Source organism: Salmo trutta, chromosome 13 (genome assembly GCF_901001165.1).
Source record: "Salmo trutta chromosome 13, fSalTru1.1, whole genome shotgun sequence".
NCBI classification, from domain to species: Eukaryota; Metazoa; Chordata; class Actinopteri; order Salmoniformes; family Salmonidae; genus Salmo; species Salmo trutta.
Genome location: NC_042969.1, coordinates 12,091,560 through 12,113,111, shown reverse-complemented (window position 1 = coordinate 12,113,111; position 21,552 = coordinate 12,091,560). Strand labels below are relative to the sequence as shown.

The window sequence follows — 21,552 nt, the reverse complement described above, 5'->3', positions numbered from 1 at the left end:
CGCTGCTTTAAAAAAAATGTATTGCGTCGTAGAACTGCATAAGTGTTTATCTTCACTTTTTGGAGGACCGAGTTTTGAAATCAGTGGAATTAGAGTATGATAGCTGAGGAGATGGAGAAAACACCTGTCTCCGTATTACATCTTCAAACTAAGGGCAACCATGGCATCCTTGACAGGGAGAAGCGTCCATCTATGAGGTATACAGGCAAGATAGTCTAGCGAACTACATTTTCAGATATTACACTTTCTAATTTTGACAGAAAGTAATTTCTATTTCAGGTTAAAGTGTAATGTTAGCTAGCTAGGTAGCTAACAATAAGTGTGTGATCGTATTACTCGTATCTTAGAGCCATTTGGTTTGCTAGTTATAGCCTAATGTTAGCTAGCTAACATTGAACCTGGTTGGTTAGCTACCTGCAGATTCATGCAGGGTAGTAACATCATGAGTTGGGATTATGTTTCATTGTTTACCTAGCTAGCTAGCTACATGTCTTAACAAAAGACTCCACTATGCAAGTAACTATTTCAATAGAATGTCTATTTCACTATTTCAATAGATCGCAGAATAACTGATGAATTTACCAACGCTCAACACCCGTTTAATATGGCCGCTGTCAGTATATGTTGGCAAAAAAAGCGTAAATTGTTGCTAGCAGCACAGTTGCATTCATCAACGCTCCGATAACAAAAAAAACAGCCTAACCACCTCTGCTAGGGCGAGCAGTTCTCTCATTTGTGTCTGGAAGTACCTAGCAAGCTAGCCAACGTTAGCCAGTTAGCTTGATTGCTTGACTGTTGTTGTTAGGACAGAACACTCGGATCAACCATTAAAGAGATGGGTGGGGCAAAAGCTTAAGAGGGTGTGAACGATGCTAAATGGGTGTAGACAAAGAATAGCTCTCCAGTAGATACCAAAACATTCAAAGGCCATTTTCTCAAAAGTGAGGTTACAAGCTTGTCAACTTTCAAAGCAGAATTACTTTCCCATTGTTCCTCAAATGCAGTGTATGACATACCATTTTGTAGCTCTGAGTCTCTGCTTTTATCAAATGTAAAAAAAAACAGTTTCAAATTGTGCTACATAAGACCGAATCAAGGCGGTCGGTCACACATACACCCAGTCAGACTCTCTCCTGTTCCATTCATGCCCATATGGATAGTCCAGGTTGATCTTTTCTTAGGCTACATGGGAGGTTTATTAGGGAAGTGCAACAAAATCACAGGAAGAGAAGGACAGCAGTGTGACAACCGATACAACAGAGGAAGACTGACTGTGGGGTGGGGGGAATATGTTCAGTACACAGTAACAATGGTTATTAATAGAAAAAGATAGATGCAAGGACTCCCTCACTGACATGACAGGCAGTCGATAAGTCATTGAACTTAACTATCTGCCCTGAGAGCTCTCATATACCATGGTCTTTATGGATAATAATACCACATTAAAACAAAACATGACATCTGAGTTTGTTTCAATCAATAAAAACAGGACGAGTCAGCCCCTGTGATGTTTAGTCATAGTAACCTCTATGAGGTCATCACGAGACAGACATCCTCCATGTTAATGTAAGACCACTATATCCATTCCCCTATATACAACACATTTCATATCAAGTGATTGCAATTACTAATACTACATGTATCTATTGTAGTTATCTGATGTATGGGGGCATTACGGTGTCAATACTACATTTTAGTCATTTAACAGACGCTCTTGTCCAGAGGGAACATTGACAGATGTTTCACCTAGTCAGCTCGGGGATTCGAACCAGCAACCTTTCGGTTACTGGCCCAACACTCTTAACCGCTAGGCTACCTGCCAACCTTTTATATTAGGACAGCCTCCATCTCAGCAGGAGTTTCATCCGCCTAGCAGCCGGTGCAGTAGTTCAGTATCCACTGATAGTCGCATGGTCATGTCTTTGTCCAGTGGTTTGTTTCCATAGCTCCTGTTGTTGCAGGTTTCTGCAGGTTGTTGAAGGCTGTTGCAGGTTGAGTCCTCTTCTAATGTACATGTGAGTCTTACATCATGACGTCACAAATCATTCAATGTTATCACAGAGTGGCACAGTCAATGTCAGAGTTAATGACGTCATTTGCGGACCTAGAGAACACCTAACTACTTCTACACCCGTGACAAAGTTAGCTGCTATTTAGAATCGACAAGCAAAAAGTAAACGGTGTGTACGTACAGTACGCAAACTTATAATATAGTGAAAGTAAAATGGTTCGAATACGATAAGGTCATAGCCACAGTGAAACATCTCTGTATTTACACAGTTACTTTAACAATGCTACATAATGTCACAAAGTCCAGAATGTCCAGTAATGTTCTAAAGGTCGTAGAATGCATGCCCAGGAATCCAAAGTTCAAAGGTCGAGTTGATATTATAATGAGATATCTGGATGGCAAGGCAACAAACAGGAACAACCTCAGTTAAGCTGGATCTAAGCAGAGGAGAGGGACTATGGAGAACCCTTTCATTGATACATGTTCAGTGTACATCTATTTACATTAAAATCGATTTTCTCAAATATACTCCAGAGTAATCTGGATAGAACATGTAAGGCTTGTTTCCCGTACACAGCATTGGCCTAGTCCTGTACTACAAAGCATGCTGAATGGAGATTCTCCATTGAAAGTGGTTCTTAGTCCAGGCCTAGGCTTAATCTGTGTCTGGGGAAACTGGCCTATACGGTTAAATACATTGACACTACTTCTTTAGATAGTCCTTGGTGACGGCCTCCAAGAAGTTGGGAGCAGACATGAGGATGGTGAAGGTGCCGATGATGGAGAACAGAGTGAAGGCCACCAGACACAGCCTGTCCACCACGGCAGCAGCAAACTTCCACTCGCTGCAGATCGCAACTTCCTCATCCTGGTCCCTGAAGCGCTGGGCGATATACGACACCTCCTCCAGGATCTGAAAGACTTCCGGAGGAGTAAAGATCAACCCCCCTCCTCCTCCACCACCTCCTCTCCCTCTTCCAGCACCTCCCCCTGGGGGCTCAGCCTCCTCGCAGGGGGTCCCTTGGGCCAGTCCCCCCGACGCCACGCCTGAGTCGCTGGAGGGGAGACAGCGGGGGCTCTCCACAGCATTGTAGCTGAAGTAGAGGCTCATGCTGCCATTGGAAGTGCCAGTGGGGCAGGGGGCCTGGGAGAGGGGCGGGGTGATGCCCGTCACGGTGCCCATAGGTCCCATCTCGATGGAGCTGGCGCTGGAATGTTGCTGGGGAGGATGGCGGTACTGGTAGCCAGCGGGTTTGCGCTCCTCACCTGGCTGTTTCATTCGCAGAAACCAGGCACACCAGTTCAACAGCACTACCCTGACCTGGACAGAGAGAATAGGGGTTGAGACTGAAACACACACACAATGGCGACGATGGTGACAACAACGATAATGATGATGAGGGATACAATGAAGATTGGGAACGGGACTCACCCATCTGGGCATCTTGCCGCCCTGAGGGTCGTGGTGATGGAACTGCAGGACCAGAACAGTCACCACCACAGACAGACCCACTATCATCATTGTACTGGCAAAGTACTGAGCTACAAAACAAAAGCCACAACCACATCAAACATTAACACAGTAACATCACACGTGACACAGACACTGACCAAAATAAAAAAGAGATTGTGTGTCCCAAATGGCACTGATCATGGCAAAAGCTGTGCACTAAATAGGGAATAGGTCGCCAGTTGAATGTGTCGTTGTATATCAGTGGAAAATCAAGCAACCCAATAAAATAACAGCAGTAAAACAGAAGAAAAGGCCAAAAACACAGAGCTTTAGTGCTGAGTCATTGAGGGCACATCATGAATGGGTTCTCTCAGGGGAGGGACTGGGGGGAGGCAGGGAGGGAGGGATGTGAGGGGAGCTTCACCCCACTCAAGCGTTAACTCAACACTGTTCTTCCCCAAATATCTCAGCTCTGTAGCTGCCTCCCAGGCCAGTCACACCCCCCTCCCCCTCTCTGTTAGCAAACAACTGCTAAACAGTTCAGACAAGAAGAAATGCTAGCAGGGCAAAGTGCACATGACCGACTGTGGGATCAGGGGTTAGGGTTATCCCTAGTCGGCTTAGGAAGAGGGAGGGAGGGAGGGAGGGAGGGAGGGAGGGAGGGAGGGAGGGAGGGGAAGAGAGGAAGTGGAGGAGGAGTGAAATAGAGGAGGAAATAGAGAAGACAGAGTATGGTGAAGTGTAAGAGAGGGAGCAGGAGAAAAGAGGAGGAGGAAAACACGGAAGCAGAACACAAACGAAGATAAGCATGAGAAAGAGGAGGAGGTGGATCCAGGAGAAGAGTTGGATTCTAATAAGGAAGAGGAGTTGGATGAAGACACCAGATAGCAGTCCTGCCAGAGTCTAATCCAGCAGAGTGGAGGTGGGAAGTGCAGGGATGCCCCTACAGACCTACAGAGTGCTGACTAACACTGCCCTTCACATAGAACTCTACACAGCCCATCCCCATCGGAGCCTGTCAGCAGCTTCACATTCACACACACACAAAACTACATGAGTGTGTTACAGTGAGACACACAGAGATGGAGCAGGGAAGGGTAGGATGGGGGGGAAGATGAGAGAGGGTGCTGACATTGCCACTTTTTGGGTATAGTGGGACCTCATCAGTACCCTGACTGTGGTTCAGTGTCTCGAGGCCCAAAAAACACATTCAACCAATCGACTAATCATCAACATGTGGATTTCACGGATCAGGTGTGTTAGTGCTGGTCTGGAACAAAAGCCTGCAAACACTGTGGCCTTCTAGTAAGCAGGAGTGAGACTGAAAACAAACAGACTGAAATGAATAGGCAGCATCTGGAGTATAACTCACTGGCAGGCAAACACGCTGTGTAGTTCATAGCGAAGACGGGTATCATTCATTTTTATTTGACTCCTCAACGTTTTTGAGCGCTGAGTACTGGGCCTCCCTGCTGGTCAATGGCATCAAATCTGACTGATTACATCAGAAACACAACTAACCGCAACTAACAGTTTCTGGTGCTAATACAAATACAGATATTTACATGGTAAACAAATGTAGGACTATTTTGCAGGAAGATTGATAGAAACTGCATAGGTCTACACACACACACACACACACACACACACACACACACACACACACACTCACTCCTCCTAGGTCTCCACACCAGAGAGGGGATGGCTGAATTAGTGAGCGTTTTACCCTCACATCACGAGTGTCTCATCGCAGCAGCTGAAGCCTTTGAAGTTCTCTCTCAGAACCTTGCCGCCTAAAGGTTGCTCACCTCCCTCCCTCCCTCCCTCCAGCCTTCCGTCCTGCTCTTCTTCCTCTCCTCACGGGGAGCCTGGCTCGTCACAGCCTACTAATAACGTTGACAGTATCATCGTCATAGACAGCCTGTTCCAACACCATCCCGCTCCATGATAACATTAGGGGATTGACACTGACATACTGGACGCATATCACAGGAGGCTGGTGGCACATTCATTTGGGAGGACGGGCTCGTAGTAATGGCTGGAGTGGATTAGGTGGAATGGTGAAAAAAATCTGATGCAGCCTAAACCCGTTGGATTTTTGACATTTTGTTTCCATTGAACAAAGCCATACAAATAAAGGCCTTTTAATGAATGATATGAAGAGTGCCTTGGTCCTCCTTTCTTTGGTAGAGTATATGCTCAGTGCTCCTTTGACATTTCACAGAGATATGCTGGTTCTTCGAAAAATGTATATGAAAAGCGTATACTATAACATGTCATGTCTCTAAATCGATACCCATCTGACCTCTATATTCTTTTATGTCCGGCGGATCCGAGAATAAAGATTTTCAATGGGAAAATGAGCCTGTCAGGTAGCCTGTAGCCTTCATTCTTGCACAGAATCCAGCCTAGCTGACTGGATAACATTTTCCAGATATTTTTATTTTACCACCTTTTCTCTGGCCAGTCACCTTAATTCTGGCCATCCTACAACGTTAAAAACTCCAATTACTTTTGAATGGATTATGATAGAGACCTGAGGTTTGGACCATTCAATTTCGACACAATTAACATTACTTTACCCATTGGTCAAAATATACAGTACCAGTCAAAAGTTAGGACACACCTACTCATTCAAGGGCGTTTCTGTATTTCTACATTGTAGAATAATAGTTTTGATGTCTTCACTATGAAATAACACATAAGTACACATATGAAAACAACAAATTGTTAAACATGACAATTAATGATGAAACTGGCTCTCATGAGGACTGCCACAGGAAAGGAAGACCCAGAGGTATCTCTGCTGCAGAGGATAAGTTCATTAGAGTTACCAGACTCAGCCCAAATAAAGAGTTCAAGTAACAGACACATCTGAACATCAACTATTCAGAGGAGACTGTGTGAATCAGGCCTTCATGGATGAACTTCTGCAAAGAAACCAGTACTAAAGGTCACCAATAAGAAGAGACTTGCTTGGGCCAAGAAACACAAGCAATGGACATTAGACCGGTGGAAATCTGTCCTTTTGTCTGATGAATCCAAATTTGCAATTTTGGTTCCAATCGCAGTGTCTTTGTGAGACGCAGAGTAGGAGAACAGATGATCGCCGCATGTGTGATTCCCACTGTGAAGCATGGAGGAGGAGGTGTGATTTGCTGGTGACACTGTCTGTGATTTATTTATAATTCAATGGACACTTAACCAGCATGGGTACCACAGTATTCTGCAGCGATACGCCATCCCATCTGGTTTGAGCTTAGTGGGACTATCATTTGTTTTCCAACTGGACAATGACCCAAAACACACCTCCAGGATGTGTGAGAGCTATTTAACCAAGGAGAGTGATGTAGTGCTGCATCAGATGACCTGGCCTCCACAATCACCTGACCTCAACCCAAATTAGATGGTTTGGGATGAGTTGGACCGCAGAGTGAAGGGAAAGCAGCCAACAAGTGCTCAGCATATGTGGGAACTCCTTCAAGACTGTTGGGAAAGCATTCCAGGTGAAGCTGGTTGAGAGAATGCCAAGAGTGTGAAAAACTGTCATCAAGGCAAAGGGTGACTACGTGTTTGGTTACTACATGATTACATATGTGTTATTTCATGTGTTATTTCATAGTTTGTCTTCGCTATTATTCTACAATGTAGAAAATAGTAAAAATATGATTACATATGTGTTATTTCATGTGTTATTTCATAGTTTTGATGTCTTCGCTATTATTCTACAATGTAGAAAATAGTAAAAATAAAGAAAAACCCTTGAATGAGTAGGTGTGTCCAAACTTTTGACTGGTACTGTATGTTTTTGATTGGACACCCTAGTACATAGGTTCTGAGCCCTCACTGACATTAATAACTTATTAATGTACCGCTAGTCGAACCTAGCGAGGCCATCAGAGGATCACAGACTGTATTAACATACACATTAACACAAGATTTGCGCACACACACATTAATACAAACACTCTGGCTTTACACTCACTAATGCAGAGCCAATCAAACCATAAGAGGACAGAGGATAACGTATATAACACACACACACACACACACACACACACACACACACACACACACACACACACACACACACAGAACCCACCGATGAGAGGCACAGAGTCTGAGGTGGCGGGCATGATCTCAGCAACCAGTAGCATGAAGACTGTTAGAGAGAGCAAGACCGTGATACCTGGAGAGAGACAGAGAGACAGAGGCAGAGATAGAGCGAGACAAAGACAGACAGAGAGAGAGAGAGAGAGAGACAGAGAGACAGAGAGACAGAGAAATCGAGGGAGAAAGTGAGAGAGAAAGTGAGAGAGAGCAAGAATAAGTCCTTCTACCTGTTAAGTATAGCATGATAAAAGACAAGCAGGTCTAGAGGGACAGGGGTGGTGTGTGTGTGTGTGTGTGTGTGTCTGTGTGTGTGTGTGTGAATGCTGCCTCAGCCCAACCTGTCGCAGTAATATTCAGTGAAGTGTTATGCATGGCTAGCTGTGGACCAGCCAACACAGGACCAGAGGTGATGCCCAGGTGAGCTGATGATGTCATAAGATGTTAAACATGCAGCGACAGTCAGGGAATCAACAAACCACTGTCGTCCTTCATAAGTAATCTGCTCGCCTGCTGTGCCTGTTTATGTCTGTTACACTGCTACTGACTACTGGGTTGTTGTAAACACACATTTCTATTCGTGATAGGGGAAAATAACTTAAATCGGTTCTACCAAATTTCTATCAACATGTCACATGTGCAACCAGAGGGAAAACAATTCTAGATCACCTGTACTCCACACACAGACATGCATACAAAGCTCTCCCTCGCCCTCCATTTAGTAAATCCGACCACAATTCTATTCTCCTGATTCCTGGTTACAAGCAAAAATTAAAGCAGGAAGCACCAGTGACTCGGTCTTTAAAGAAAGTGGTCAGATGAAGCAGATGCTAAACTACAGGACTGTTTTCCTATCACAGACTGGAACATGTTCCGGGATTCTTCCATTGGCATTGAGGAGTACACCACATCGGTCACTGGCTTTATCAATAAGGGCATCGAGGACGTCGTCCCCACAGTGACTGTACGTACATACCCCAACCAGAAGCCATGGATTACAGGCCACATTCCCACTGAGATAAAGGGTAGAGCTACCGCTTTCAAGGTGCGGGACTCTAACCCGGAAGCTTACAAGAAATCCTGCTATGCCCTGCGACGAACCATCAAACAGGCAAAGCGTCAATATAGGGCTAAGATTGAATCATACTACACCGGCTCCGATGCTTGTCTTATGTGGCAGGGCTTGCAAACTATTACAGACTACAAAGGGAAGCACAGCCGTGAGCTGCCCAGTGACACGAGCTTACCAGACGAGCTAAATCACTTCTATGCTTGCTTCGAGGCAAGCAAAACTGAGGCATGCATGAGCTGTTGCGGACGACTGTGTGATCATGCTCTCCGTAGCCGACGTGAGTAAGACCTTTAAACAGGTCAACATACACAAGGCTGCGGGGCCAGACGGATTACCAGGACGTGTGCTCCGGGCATGTGCTGACCAACTGGCAGGTGTCTTCACTGACATTTTCAACATGTCCCAGATTGAGTCTGTAATACCACCAACATGTTTCAAGCAGACCACCATAGTCCCTTTGCCCAAGAACACAAAGGCAACCTGCCTAAATGACTACAGACCCGTAGCACTCACGTCCGTAGCCATGAAGTGCTTTGAAAGGTTGGTAATGGCTCACATCAACACCATTATCCCAGAAACCCTAGACCCACTCCAATTTGCATACCGCCCAAAGAGATCCACAGATGATGCAATCTCTATTGCACTCCACACTGCCCTTTCCCACCTGGACAAAAGGAACACTTATGTGAGAATGCTATTCATTGACTACAGCTCAGTGTTCAACACCATAGTGCCCTCAAAGCTCATCACTAAGCTAAGGATCCTGGGACTAAACACCTCCCTCTGCAACTGGATCCTGGACTTCCTGACGGCCGTCCCCAGGTGGTGAGGTTAGGTAGCAACACATCTGCCACGCTGATCCTCAACACTGGAGCTCCACAGGGGTGCATGCTCAGTCCCCTCCTGTACTCCCTGTTCACCCACAACTGCATGGCCAGGCACGACTCCAACACCATCATTAAGTTTTCAGACGACACAACAGTGGTAGGCCTGATCACCGACAACGACGATACAGCCTATAGGGAGGAGGTCCGAGACCTGGCCGGGTGGTGCCAGAATAACAAGCTATCCGTCAACGTAACCAAGACTAAGGAGATGATTGTGGACTACAGGAAAAGGAGGACCGAGTATGCCCCCATTCTCATCGATGGGGCTGTAGTGGAGCAGGTTGAGAGTTTCAAGCTCCTTGGTGTCCACATTAACAACAAACTAGAATGGTCCAAACACACCAAGACAGTCGTGCCGAGGGCACAACAAAGCCTATTCCCCCTCAGGAAACTAAAAAGATTTGGCATGGGTCCTGAGATCCTCAAAAGGTTCTTCAGCTGCAACATCAAGAGCATCCTGACTGGTTGCATCACTGCCTGGTACGGCAATTGCTCAGCCTCTGACCGCAAGGCACTACAGAGGGTAGCCCTGCCTGCCATCCAGGACCTCTACACTCTGACGGTGTCAGAGGAAGGCCCTAAAAATTGTCAAAGACTCCAGCCACCCCAGTCATAGACTGTTCTCTCTACTACCGCATGGCAAGCGGTACTGGAGTGCCAAGTGTAGGACAAAAAGGCTTCAACAGTTTTTACCCCCAAGCCATAACACTCCTGAACAGGTAATCAAATGGCTACCCGGATTATTTGCATTGTGTGCCCCCCCAACCCCTCTTTTACGCTGCTGCTACTCTCTGTTTATCATATATGCATAGTCACTTTAACTATACATTCATGTACATACTACCTCAACTGGGCCGACCTACCAGTGCCCCCGCACATTAGCTAACAGGGCTATCTGCATTGTGTCCCGCCACCCAACACACGCCAACCCCTCTTTTACGCTACTGCTACTCTCTGTTCATCATATATGCATAGTCACTTTAACCATATCTACATGTACATACTACCTCAATCAGCCTGACTAACCGGTGTCTGTATATAGCCTCGTTACTGTATATAGCCTGTCTTTTTACTGTTGTTTTTATTTCTTTACTTACCTATTGTTCACCTAATACCTTTTTTGCACTATTGATTAGAGCCTGTAAGTAAGCATTTCACTGTAAGGTCTACACCTGTTGTATTCGGCGCACGTGACAAATTCACTTTGATTTGATTTGAAATATGTATACAGTTACATATCGCAATAATATTTTGGACAATATTATATCGATACTTTGACTTCAAATATCAATTTGTAAAAAAAATTATAATAACATATTTTTTTTGCCAGGTACAGTAGCGTTAGACAGCGCTAGTCGGCTGTACCTCCGGCAAAATGCTGGTAGAGCGAGCGAGATAAGATTGTCAGACTTATAACCTCTTGGCTAAACTGACTTGTTAGACTGACAGTTTCTCTGATATGTTCAAGGAAAGTTACCAATTGGAAGAGATTACAGCTGACCCTGCGATATCTATTAATAAACCCGACAGAAGTCCAGTATAGATAGAACTCCGTAACAGACAAAAATCCAAGATGGCTTCCCGGCGTTCCTTCCTTACCCAGGGAGATCTTCTCTCCGGAGTCGGCGGGCAGCAGAAAGACCAGCAGGGCCAGGCCAGAGATGAGGACACAGGGGATGAGCAGGTTGAGACCGTAGTAGAGGGTTCGTCTTCGCATGGTGACGGTGAAGGTGACGTCAGGGTAGGGCTCCTTACAGCAGTCATAGTACAGCTCATTACGCTTGGCAGGGACTCCTAGGAGACACACACACACACATTAAAAAACACACAGGGGGGATTCAAAATCACTGCATTTACATTGATTCAACGATGGACTGTTCACATTTTCTTTGACACACATACACAAGTACGAACCCCACATTTCAAAGGACATATAGGCAACACATAACACAGGCTGGGGATCTCCACGCACTCTCAAACACGTGTTCCTTTTGCTAAGCAGAGTTCATCTCAGTAACACGCCCCCCCTGGCAGTGTGGAGTAAACATGAAATGTGCCATCGGGATCAGTCTGACAACCCCCCCCCCATACGCAGACACACCCCTCAGGGACCCTCCACTGGCCCAGATGGGTCACAACAACAGCCTCACCCCCACCCCCTCTCCCACAACCCCATTCCCACCCACCTCTATAGAGATAGCGACAGAGGCATGGACATACTGTACATGCTGAGAGAGAGATTAACCACATCGTACCCACGAGGTCCCACTCTCCGTTCGGTATGTAGGTAGACGTGTCCACGTCCAGCATCTGCAGGTCCAGCAGCCAGCCGTTGTGGGTCCACGAGCCAAACTTTAGGTCACACTTCTGGACGTCGAAGGGGAACCAGCGCACGTCGATATAGCAGGTACTCTTCAGGATGCCCGGGGGGATGTACTGGCAGTAACCCGACGCATTCACCAGCACGTTGGTGTGGAAGGTGGCATCAAATCTCTCATCAGCACTGTAGGGAGAAGGAGAGAGATGCATACCTTTAACATCTCAACAGATCCATGTCAAAATGTATAAATATTACTTATATATTTGATATGTAAGACAGAATACAAGGAGACGGAGTGTATGTGTGTATGAGAGAGAGAGAGAGAGAGAGAGACATTCTACCTGTTAAGTATAGCATGATAAAAGACAAGCGGGTCTAGAGGGAAAGGGATGGTGTGTGTGTGCCTGGGTGCGTGTGAGTCTTTGCTGCCTCAGCCCAACCTGTCACAGTAATGTTCAGTGAAGTGTTATGCATGGCTAGCTGTGGACCAGCCAACACAGGACCAGAGGTGATGCCCAGGTGAGCTGATGATGTCATAAGATGTTAAACATGCAGCGACAGTCAGGGAATCAACAAACCACTGTCGTCCTTCATAAGTAATCTGCTCGCCTGCTGTGCCTGTTTATGGCTGTTACACTGCTACTGACTACTGGGTTGTTGTAAACACACGTTTCTATGGTAGAACATATTACATATGTGTTTAGAGGTCAGCTAAAGCCCGAGTTAGAGAAGCTAAAACAGTCAGACAACCTGTCCTGTGTCAACACACACACACCCTGTGAGTAACGTACACAGATCTACAGTGACACACACACACACACACACACACACACACACACACACACACACACACACACACACACACACACACACCCTGTAAGTAACGCACACAGATCTACAGTGACACACACGAACCAGTGGTGATTTTAGCATGTAAATCTTGGTGGGGCAAATCTTGGTTCGTGCCAACAAAGCCACAACACAACACTAAACAATACATTAATTGCACTATAACGGTGACAAACGGTGCCCACAAACTGTTAGGGCCTACATAACGCTGTCCCAACAGCAGAGTCCCAACAGCAGTCCCAACACCTTACCACTGCTACACCTGGCTATCAATGGAGCCTCATCTGGCAGCGAAACAGTTCATTCAGCCTCATTTACTGCCGTTTAAAAAACAATTGCTGATATGGCTGACTTGCTTAAACAAATGTGGTTTTTATTGACAATTGAGATGTACAAACTACGGCATAAGGAGACGACAAGCGGATAAGAGGCAATCCGTGATTTTGATTAAGACATTAATGAGCGAGGTAAGACGGACGTAGTCAATATAACTATTTGTTCAGCACTTTTGAAATGTACAGCAAAATAATTCAGAGCATGGGCCGTTCTTACAGTGTTCTCCCTGCATACAAAGTCAGAGCCATAGTATAAATAAAGGGGCATTTAAGCAGACAATGAAAGCTCTTACAATATTTGATGATGACATTTCTCTGAAACAGGTTATAGGCTACATGTGCACCACCAAGTCAGAACAGTAGGCAAAATTAAGAGGTGAAAATAGACCAAATTATTAGGGTGAGGCACATGAGGCTACTAACAGCTTACTACACAACATACACTCAGTATTACTTTCTTAGCTACAGTATACATATCTCCCTGGCATATTACATCATTTGTACAGCAGCATAAGATCTTTTTGGACTGACCTTGTTGTGCTGTGATCACTTGAACAGGAATGTGGCGCTGCGGTCCTTCGTGGGCAAATTTTGTCATCAAACTTTGTCATCAACGTCTGGCATTCTCCAAGTTAACATTTGTTTTGAGCGCGGCACAAATCATGCTTCATTGATATCATGGCCAATGTTGAACGTTTATAATTTTAAACTAGGAAAAGAGAGCCTTAGTCTTAGACTAGGGACCACACAGCAACTCCACTGAATAGCAGGCTCAGGATTGCTTTGCAATGCTTGCAGTTAGCCACTGATTCCTTCCAAAACATTTGCGATTGCCAACTTGTTGTGTAATGTTTATGTCCAATGGCCGATGAGCACCGATACGTTTTATCTATAATTTCTCTTCATTATTTCTCTGACAGGGATTAAAAAGGATTTGCCAGTAGAATGTCGACTTGATTCATAATGATGACTGCTAGCTAAGATTTTGAAAGTATGATGTTGACATGACCAGTTCAATCAAAGCTACTGTAGATATGTGATTTGGCGTAATTTTACGTGTGGCCAAACTTTATTTAACTTGGCAAGTCAGTTAAGAACAAATTATTATTTACAATGACAGCCTACCAAAAGGCAAAAGGCCTCCTGCGGGGACGGGGGCTGGGATAAAAATAAATAAAAAATTAAGAAAAATATAGGACAAAACACACATCACGACAAGAGAGACAACACAACATAAAGAGAGACCTAAGACAACAACATAGCATGGCAGCAACACATGACAACACAGCATGATAGCAACACAACATGACAACAACATGGTAGCAACACAACATGGTAGCAGCACAAAACGTGGTACAAACATTATTGGACACAGACAACAGCATAAAGGGCAAGAAGGTAGAGACAACAATACATCACGCAAAGCAGCCACAACTGTCAGTAAGAGTGTCCATGATTGAGTCTTTGAATGAATAGATTGAGATAAAACTGTCCAGTTAGAGTGTTTGTTGCAGCTCGTTCTTGTCGCTAGCTGCAGCAAACTGAAAAGACGAGCGCCCTGGGATGTGTGTGCTTTGGGGAGCTTTAACAGAATGTGACTGGCAGAACGGGTGTTGTATGTGGAGGATGAGGGCTGCAGTAGATATCTCAGATAGGGGGGAGTGAGGCCTAAGAGGGTTTTATAAATAAGCATCAACCAGTGGGTCTTGCAACGGGTATACAGAGATAACCAGTTTACAGAGGAGTATAGAGTGCAGTGATGTGTCCTATAAGGGGCATTGCTGGCAAATCTATTTTTATTTTTGTATATTTTCTTTACCCCTTTTTCTCCCCAATTTTCCCCAACAGTGCGTGTGTGCTGGAGGCGCTTGAAAGCTCGGGAGACCTTGAGCCTTCTTAGATGGGCAGTTCTAATGTAACTCTATGGCAGCATCCAAGGGGCTTGAATTTTCTAGCGTCCCCATGAGTGACAGAACACTGAGTCAATCACGGTGCAATGCTCTGTATTTTCTGCTGGCTTGCCCTGCCACCATAGAAAGCACTGAGCTAGGCTGAAACACCTGCATTTTGGAGCTGCCTTATTCAAAAAAACAAAAAACAGACCATGTTTGTATGCGGCTTTATAAACTCAATTATATACACTACCGTTCAAACATTTGGGGTCACTTAAATGTCCTTGTTTTTGAAAGAAAAGCACATTTTTTGTCCATTAAAATAACATCAAATTGATGAGAAATACAGTGTAGACATTGTTAATGTTGTAAATTACTTTTGTTGCTGGAAACGGCTGATATTTAATGGAATATCTACATAGGCGTACAGAGGCCCATTATTAGCAACCATCCCTCATTTGTTCCAATGGCACGTTGTGTTAGCTAATCCAATTTTATCATTTTATAAGGCTAATTAATCATTAGAAAACCATTTTGCAATTATGTTAGCACAGCTGAAAACTGTTGTCCTGATTAAAGAAGCAATAAAACTGGCCTTCTTTAGACTAGTTGAGTATCTGGAGCATCAGCATTTGTGCGTTCGATTACAGGCTCAAAATGGCCAGAAACAAAGAACTTTCTTCTGAAATTTGTCAGTCTATACTTGTTCTGAGAAATGAAGGCTATTCCATGCGAGAAATTGCCAAGAAACTGAAGATCTCGTACAACGCAATACCCTCCCTTCACAGAACAGTGCAAACTGGCTCTAGGGTTAGAGTTGAGGTTAGGGTTGAACCAGGGTGTGGACATGAAGCTAGGATTAGGTTTGAGTCTAGGGGTTAAGGTTGAACCAGGATGTGGACATGAAGCTAGGATTAGGGTTGAGGTTAGGGGTTGAACCAGGATGTGGACATGAAGCTAGGATTAGGGTTGAGGTTAGGGGTTGAACCAGGATGTGGACATGAAGCTAGGATTAGGGTTGAGGCTAGGGGTTGAACCAGGATGTGGACATGAAGCTAGGATTAGGGTTGAGGCTAGGGGTTGAACCAGGATGTGGACATGAAGCTAGGATTAGGGTTGAGGTTAGGGGTTGAACCAGGATGTGGACATGAAGCTAGGATTAGGGTTGAGGTTAGGGGTTGAACCAGGATGTGGACATGAAGCTAGGATTAGGGTTGAGGCTAGTTTGAACCGGGATGTGGACATGAAGCTAGGGTTAGGCTTGAGTTTAGGGGTTAGGGTTGAACCAGGATGTGGACATGAAGCTAGGTTTAGGATTGAACCAGTATGTGGATATGGGTTGAGGCTAAGGTTAGGATGGAACCGGCATGTGGACATGAAGCTAGGGTTAGGGTTGAACCAGGATGTGGACATGAAGCTAGGGTTAGGGTTGAGTCTAGGGGTTAGGGTTGAACCAGGATGTGGACATGAAGCTAGGGTTAGGTTTGAGTCTAGGGGTTAGGGTTGAACCAGGATGTGGACATGAAGCTAGGGTTAGGGTTGAACCAGGATGAGGACATGAAGCTAGGTTTAGGGTTGAGTCTAGGGGTTAGGGTTGAACCAGGATGAGGACATGAAGCTAGAGTTAGGGTTGAGTCTAGGGGTTAGGGTTGAACCAGGATGAGGACATGAAGCTAGAGTTAGGGTTGAGTCTAGGGGTTAGGGTTGAACCATGATGAGGACATGAAGCTAGAGTTAGGGTTGAGTCTAGGGGTTAGGGTTGAACCAGGATGAGGACATGAAGCTAGGGTTAGGGTTGAGTCTAGGGGTTAGGGTTGAACCAGGATGAGGACATGAAGCTAGGGTTAGGGTTGAGTCTAGGGGTTAGGGTTGAACCAGGATGAGGACATGAAGCTAGGGTTAGGGTTGAACCAGGATGTGGACATGAAGCTAGGGTTAGGGTTGAGTCTAGGGTTAGGGTTGAACCAGGATGTGGACATGAAGCTAGAGTTAGAGTTGAACCAGGATGTGGACATGAAGCTAGGATTAGGGTTGAGTCTAGGGTTAGGGTTGAACCAGGATGTGGACATGAAGCTAGAGTTAGAGTTGAACCAGGATGAGGACATGAAGCTAGGGTTAGGGTTGAACCAGGATGAGGACATGAAGCTAGAGTTAGGGTTGAGTCTAGGGGTTAGGGTTGAACCAGGATGAGGACATGAAGCTAGAGTTAGGGTTGAGTCTAGGGGTTAGGGTTGAACCAGGATGAGGACATGAAGCTAGGGTTAGGGTTGAGTCTAGGGGTTAGGGTTGAACCAGGATGAGGACATGAAGCTAGGGTTAGGGTTGAGTCTAGGGGTTAGGGTTGAACCAGGATGAGGACATGAAGCTAGGGTTAGGGTTGAACCAGGATGTGGACATGAAGCTAGGGTTAGGATTGAGTCTAGGGGTTAGGGTTGAACCAGGATGTGGACATGAAGCTAGAGTTAGAGTTGAACCAGGATGAGGACATGAAGCTAGGGTTAGGGTTGAACCAGGATGAGGACATGAAGCTAGAGTTAGGGTTGAGTCTAGGGGTTAGGGTTGAACCAGGATGAGGACATGAAGCTAGAGTTAGGGTTGAGTCTAGGGGTTAGGGTTGAACCAGGATGAGGACATGAAGCTAGGGTTAGGTTTGAGTCTAGGGGTTAGGGTTGAACCAGGATGTGGACATGAAGCTAGGGTTAGGGTTGAACCAGGATGAGGACATGAAGCTAGGGTTAGGGTTGAGTCTAGGGGTTAGGGTTGAACCAGGATGAGGACATGAAGCTAGGGTTAGGGTTGAGTCTAGGGGTTAGGGTTGAACCAGGATGAGGACATGAAGCTAGAGTTAGGGTTGAGTCTAGGGGTTAGGGTTGAACCAGGATGAGGACATGAAGCTAGAGTTAGGGTTGAGTCTAGGGGTTAGGGTTGAACCAGGATGAGGACATGAAGCTAGGGTTAGGGTTGAGTCTAGGGGTTAGGGTTGAACCAGGATGAGGACATGAAGCTAGGGTTAGGATTGAGTCTAGGGGTTAGGGTTGAACCAGGATGAGTACATGAAGCTAGAGTTAGGGTTGAACCAGGATGTGGACATGAAGCTAGAGTTAGGTTTGAGTCTAGGGGTTAGGGTTGAACCAGGATGTGGACATGAAGCTAGGATTAGGGTTGAGTCTAGGGTTAGGGTTGAACCAGGATGTGGACATGAAGCTAGAGTTAGAGTTGAACCAGGATGTGGACATGAAGCTAGGATTAGGGTTGAGTCTAGGGTTAGGGTTGAACCAGGATGTGGACATGAAGCTAGAGTTAGAGTTGAACCAGGATGAGGACATGAAGCTAGGGTTAGGGTTGAACCAGGATGAGGACATGAAGCTAGGGTTAGGGTTGAGTCTAGGGTTAGGGTTGAACCAGGATGAGGACATGAAGCTAGGGTTAGGGTTGAACCAGGATGAGGACATGAAGCTAGAGTTAGGGTTGAGTCTAGGGGTTAGGGTTGAACCAGGATGAGGACATGAAGCTAGAGTTAGGGTTGAGTCTAGGGGTTAGGGTTGAACCAGGATGAGGACATGAAGCTAGAGTTAGGGTTGAACCAGGATGTGGACATGAAGCTAGAGTTAGGGTTGAGTCTAGGGGTTAGGGTTGAACCAGGATGAGGACATGAAGCTAGGGTTAGGGTTGAGTCTAGGGTTAGGGTTGAACCAGGATGAGGACATGAAGCTAGAGTTAGGGTTGAGTCTAGGGGTTAGGGTTGAACCAGGATGAGGACATGAAGCTAGAGTTAGGGTTGAGTCTAGGGGTTAGGGTTGAACCAGGATGAGGACATGAAGCTAGGGTTAGGGTTGAACCAGGATGTGGACATGAAGCTAGGGTTAGGATTGAGTCTAGGGGTTAGGGTTGAACCAGGATGTGGACATGAAGCTAGAGTTAGAGTTGAACCAGGATGAGGACATGAAGCTAGGGTTAGGGTTGAACCAGGATGAGGACATGAAGCTAGAGTTAGGGTTGAGTCTAGGGGTTAGGGTTGAACCAGGATGAGGACATGAAGCTAGAGTTAGGGTTGAGTCTAGGGGTTAGGGTTGAACCAGGATGAGGACATGAAGCTAGGGTTAGGTTTGAGTCTAGGGGTTAGGGTTGAACCAGGATGTGGACATGAAGCTAGGGTTAGGGTTGAACCAGGATGAGGACATGAAGCTAGGGTTAGGGTTGAGTCTAGGGGTTAGGGTTGAACCAGGATGAGGACATGAAGCTAGGGTTAGGGTTGAGTCTAGGGGTTAGGGTTGAACCAGGATGAGGACATGAAGCTAGAGTTAGGGTTGAGTCTAGGGGTTAGGGTTGAACCAGGATGAGGACATGAAGCTAGAGTTAGGGTTGAGTCTAGGGGTTAGGGTTGAACCAGGATGAGGACATGAAGCTAGGGTTAGGGTTGAGTCTAGGGGTTAGGGTTGAACCAGGATGAGGACATGAAGCTAGGGTTAGGATTGAGTCTAGGGGTTAGGGTTGAACCAGGATGAGTACATGAAGCTAGAGTTAGGGTTGAACCAGGATGTGGACATGAAGCTAGAGTTAGGTTTGAGTCTAGGGGTTAGGGTTGAACCAGGATGTGGACATGAAGCTAGGATTAGGGTTGAGTCTAGGGTTAGGGTTGAACCAGGATGTGGACATGAAGCTAGAGTTAGAGTTGAACCAGGATGTGGACATGAAGCTAGGATTAGGGTTGAGTCTAGGGTTAGGGTTGAACCAGGATGTGGACATGAAGCTAGAGTTAGAGTTGAACCAGGATGAGGACATGAAGCTAGGGTTAGGGTTGAACCAGGATGAGGACATGAAGCTAGGGTTAGGGTTGAGTCTAGGGTTAGGGTTGAACCAGGATGAGGACATGAAGCTAGGGTTAGGGTTGAACCAGGATGAGGACATGAAGCTAGAGTTAGGGTTGAGTCTAGGGGTTAGGGTTGAACCAGGATGAGGACATGAAGCTAGAGTTAGGGTTGAGTCTAGGGGTTAGGGTTGAACCAGGATGAGGACATGAAGCTAGAGTTAGGGTTGAACCAGGATGTGGACATGAAGCTAGAGTTAGGGTTGAGTCTAGGGGTTAGGGTTGAACCAGGATGAGGACATGAAGCTAGGGTTAGGGTTGAGTCTAGGGTTAGGGTTGAACCAGGATGAGGACATGAAGCTAGAGTTAGGGTTGAGTCTAGGGGTTAGGGTTGAACCAGGATGAGGACATGAAGCTAGAGTTAGGGTTGAGTCTAGGGGTTAGGGTTGAACCAGGATGAGGACATGAAGCTAGGGTTAGGGTTGAGTCTAGGGGTTAGGGTTGAACCAGGATGAGGACATGAAGCTAGAGTTAGGGTTGAGTCTAGGGGTTAGGGTTGAACCAGGATGAGGACATGAAGCTAGAGTTAGGGTTGAGTCTAGGGGTTAGGGTTGAACCAGGATGAGGACATGAAGCTAGAGTTAGGGTTGAGTCTAGGGGTTAGGGTTGAACCAGGATGAGGACATGAAGCTAGGGTTAGGGTTGAGTCTAGGGGTTAGGGTTGAACCAGGATGAGGACATGAAGCTAGGGTTAGGGTTGAGTCTAGGGGTTAGGGTTGAACCAGGATGAGGACATGAAGCTAGGGTTAGGGTTGAGTCTAGGGGTTAGGGTTGAACCAGGATGTGGACATGAAGCTAGGGTTAGGGTTGAGTCTAGGGGTTAGGGTTGAACCAGGATGTGGACATGAAGCTAGGGTTAGGGTTGAACCAGGATGAGGACATGAAGCTAGAGTTAGGGTTGAGTCTAGGGGTTAGGGTTGAACCAGGATGTGGACATGAAGCTAGGGTTAGGGTTGAACCAGGATGAGGACATGAAGCTAGAGTTAGGGTTGAGTCTAGGGGTTAGGGTTGAACCAGGATGAGGACATGAAGCTAGAGTTAGGGTTGAGTCTAGGGGTTAGGGTTGAACCAGGATGAGGACATGAAGCTAGAGTTAGGGTTGAGTCTAGGGGTTAGGGTTGAACCAGGATGAGGACATGAAGCTAGAGTTAGGGTTGAGTCTAGGGGTTAGGGTTGAACCAGGATGTGGACATGAAGCTAGGGTTAGGGTTGAGTCTAGGGGTTAGGGTTGAACCAGGATGTGGACATGAAGCTAGGGTTAGGTTTGAGTCTAGGGGTTAGGGTTGAACCAGGATGAGGACATGAAGCTAGAGTTAGGGTTGAGTCTAGGGGTTAGGGTTGAACCAGGATGTGGACATGAAGCTAGGGTTAGGGTTGAGTCTAGGGTTAGGGTTGAACCAGGATGAGGACATGAAGCTAGAGTTAGGGTTGAGTCTAGGGGTTAGGGTTGAACCAGGATGAGGACATGAAGCTAGAGTTAGGGTTGAGTCTAGGGGTTAGGGTTGAACCAGGATGAGGACATGAAGCTAGAGTTAGGGTTGAGTCTAGGGGTTAGGGTTGAACCAGGATGAGGACATGAAGCTAGAGTTAGGGTTGAGTCTAGGGGTTAGGGTTGAACCAGGATGAGGACATGAAGCTAGAGTTAGGGTTGAGTCTAGGGGTTAGGGTTGAACCAGGATGTGGACATGAAGCTAGGGTTAGGGTTGAGTCTAGGGGTTAGGGTTGAACCAGGATGAGGACATGAAGCTAGGGTTAG

The 21,552-nt window shown here is 46.0% G+C and overlaps 1 protein-coding gene across 2 annotated transcripts in view; it reads right to left on the bottom strand.

Moving 5' to 3' along the window:
- Window positions 1–1,172: 1,172 nt before the first annotated feature.
- LOC115205210 (neuronal acetylcholine receptor subunit alpha-7-like) overlaps window positions 1,173–21,552 on the bottom strand; it is a 78,025-nt gene continuing 57,645 nt past the window's right edge. For both annotated transcript variants that reach the window (XM_029770947.1, XM_029770948.1), the window contains 5 exons: window positions 11,789–12,036; window positions 11,133–11,327; window positions 7,567–7,653; window positions 3,444–3,553; window positions 1,173–3,332 (listed from right to left, as the gene is read on the bottom strand). In XM_029770947.1, the coding sequence (XP_029626807.1) occupies window positions 2,715–3,332; window positions 3,444–3,553; window positions 7,567–7,653; window positions 11,133–11,327; window positions 11,789–12,036 (1,258 nt within the window). In that variant the 3' untranslated portion in view covers window positions 1,173–2,714. The remainder of the gene's footprint in view (window positions 3,333–3,443; window positions 3,554–7,566; window positions 7,654–11,132; window positions 11,328–11,788; window positions 12,037–21,552) is intronic.